General features: G+C 37.3%; 1 protein-coding gene across 1 annotated transcript; it reads right to left on the bottom strand.

The window, feature by feature from the left end:
- Nucleotides 1–310: 310 nt before the first annotated feature.
- LOC148097296 (immunoglobulin lambda-1 light chain-like) lies at nucleotides 311–2,296 on the bottom strand. Its single transcript, XM_087832309.1, has 3 exons — nucleotides 2,167–2,296; nucleotides 640–945; nucleotides 311–507 (listed from the first exon to the last, which is right to left on the bottom strand). The coding sequence occupies exons 1-3, from the start codon at nucleotides 2,294–2,296 to the stop codon at nucleotides 311–313; spliced, it is 633 nt and encodes a 210-aa protein (XP_087688435.1).
- Nucleotides 2,297–2,586: the final 290 nt, after the last annotated feature.

Raw genomic sequence — 2,586 nt, 5'->3', positions numbered from 1 at the left:
CACACAAACACAACTACACTGTTTGACATTTGAAAATCAAACAAAAACAAATCAAACTGAAAACTTGTGATAAAAATATTCCTGATGATTTTTGTTACTACAATAAAAGTCACAATAAGTAGAAAAAGAATTCTAACTCAGAGCAACAATACATGTAAAGATGGATTTATTTCAGATGATCTTCTAACTGTTGAAGAAAAAGGCAAAATAAGCACAACACATCATAACTAACATTTGTGAACACTGATCAAAGTGATGAATGAAATGAATTGATGAGATCTGATGGTGAGAAAAGGCGAGCAGGAAACAGTCAGTCAGCATGTGTGCAGTTGGTGGACGCTCCCTTGTTTGTGAGCATCATCAGCAGAGAGAGTCCACAGCAGTACACCAGACTCTTCACTATCAGCACTGTGTACAGCAGGCAGAGCAGCTTCACCTCGTGTGTAGAAGGAAGAGGAGGCACAGTTGGTGGGAGGTGGAAGAGTGTTGATGGAAGAGCTGGAAGCTCTGAAACAGAAAAGGAGTCAAATGTTTGGAGCTGCAGTGAGAAATGTCAGTCCTCTGCTGCTCTGCTCTCTTTGACAGCATCTCCACATGAAGCTGAATCACTGCTCAACACAGTCACCAAGCCTTCATTACCTTGTTGTGTTTGGGCCTCCACTGTGCCCCCCTCGTGCTTCACCCAGCAGCTGTACATGTATGTGTCACAAACATCACGATCAACCATCCTGATGGCAATGGTGCGTCCCGACTCTCTGAGCTCCAGCTGCTCTCCAGGGGGCAGCTCCTCCGGTTCTCCGCCGTTCTTCTTCTGTCTTTTCCAGGAGAACTGGACCAGAGGAGGAAACATGGCTGAGGCCACACACAGCAGGGAGCTGTTCCCCTCCAGGTGGGCTCTGGATGCTGCTGGGTACACGCTCACCACGGGCTTCACTACCTGCTCATCTGAAGTTTGACAGCAGCAACAAGCAGCACAGACACACATTCACACAGTCAGCAGCAGCTTCCAGCACTGCACTTCATTCAGTCTGATCCTGGAAACTACATGGACTCTGATCACTAAACTACTCATCAATACAGCACAAAGTTCACTACATACACTGGATTCAGCTTCATATCAAACACAGTCATCACCTCATGTCATCATGGCTCACACGAGGAACACTCAGCGTGTCTTTACATTATGAAATAAAATGTATTTCTCCGTTATTTTCTTGATATTATTTCAAAATATGACTCATCACACATGTAAACGTATATTGTGATTTGTTTTTATACAATTTAAATTTGATTTCCCATCTAAAAAAAACAAATTCTAACAGAAATTTGTTTGTTTCCAAAAAGAAATTATTTCTTTCACATTGCACTAAACATAACACAACATAAGTTCAACAATGAAATTTACATTTTTGCATTGGAGTTTTTAAACATTTGTTATATAGATTTCACAATTCTTGTATTTTATACTCCAACAATTGCAACAGCAGCACATCTATTGTTTATTTCATTAAATGTTTTAAATGTGTGAATGAATTGTTACACACATTTAAATGTAATTAATCAGACACTTGAATGAAAATTAAATACCTTTTTTTAAATAATATAAATTAATGATCATACTTTACGTCATATGTTGTATGGGAGAAACAGTTTGGGGAAATGTTATTTACCTGTACATATTTTTTCAAAGAAGCATTTACTGGTAACATTTTTCTTGTCATTTGAAATTTAGTCTCACACATCAAACAAATCTGACTCGTAACAATTTCATTCTAATTTTTGTTATCACATTTTTGAATCACACCATTAACTGCTATCTATTTTCTCTTTAGCATAGCTTATATATACAAATTTATTTATACTTATTTGAATATCAAATATGATCTTGTGTTAAAAACCAGCAGAATCACTGAGAGGATCAAATCCTAAATATTTGTAACATCACTAATATTTGCAGAAATAAAGAATAACTTTAGTTGTTCAGCGAGATTTCAACATGTTTTCAGAGATTATTGAGCTTTTCTTCTGTAACAATGGCTGCAGAGGAATTCTCCTATTTTAGTTTTTGAAAACCTAATATCTAATACCTGCAACAATAGAAGCTGGCTTTTAAAATATTTTCAGTGTCTACAATAAAACAACAGAAGGAAAATTCTTTGTTCTTACCTGTTACATAGAGTTTAGTTCCAGAGCCAAAGATTCGGTTTCTCACAGTGAGAAAGACTGCTACAAAAACCTGTCTGCTGTTGAACGTGTCAGCTGAGGTGAATGAGTCCAAATGAGGAAGCAGGATCATATTTCAGCTCCATGATGTGTTTCTCTAATGTTCATATCAACATGACTGTCTCTTCTTCTCTTTTCTTTAATGCACATGGATTCTTCATCAACTGATTCAGTTGATTCTGAATTTTTGATCTAGGTCAACATTTGAGGTCTGGACTGAAACACTGACATGTATAATGCAACTGCAATTTAAAGGTTTCTATTTAGTCTGCTTAAAATGTAGTTATTCATGGCAGTCAGTCAGCTTTGTGTCAGCATTATATGGCTTGCAGTCTACACTCAATACTGGATGACTGTGATGGC

This window comes from Neolamprologus brichardi, chromosome 18 (genome assembly GCF_056152115.1).
Source record: "Neolamprologus brichardi isolate AB-2024 chromosome 18, ASM5615211v1, whole genome shotgun sequence".
NCBI classification, from domain to species: Eukaryota; Metazoa; Chordata; class Actinopteri; order Cichliformes; family Cichlidae; genus Neolamprologus; species Neolamprologus brichardi.
This window is presented reverse-complemented; position numbering and strand designations above follow the sequence as displayed.

Bases quoted from the DNA above. Each gene is read 5' to 3' on its own strand.
- LOC148097296 (XM_087832309.1), bottom strand. From the start codon at position 2,296: ATGATCCTGCTTCCTCATTTGGACTCATTCACCTCAGCTGACACGTTC. The intron at 946-2,166 runs GTAAGAACAAAG...GTCAAACTTCAG, and splicing joins AACTAAACTCTATGTAACAG to ATGAGCAGGTAGTGAAGCCC. The intron at 508-639 runs GTAATGAAGGCT...TTTCTGTTTCAG, and splicing joins GGAGGCCCAAACACAACAAG to AGCTTCCAGCTCTTCCATCA.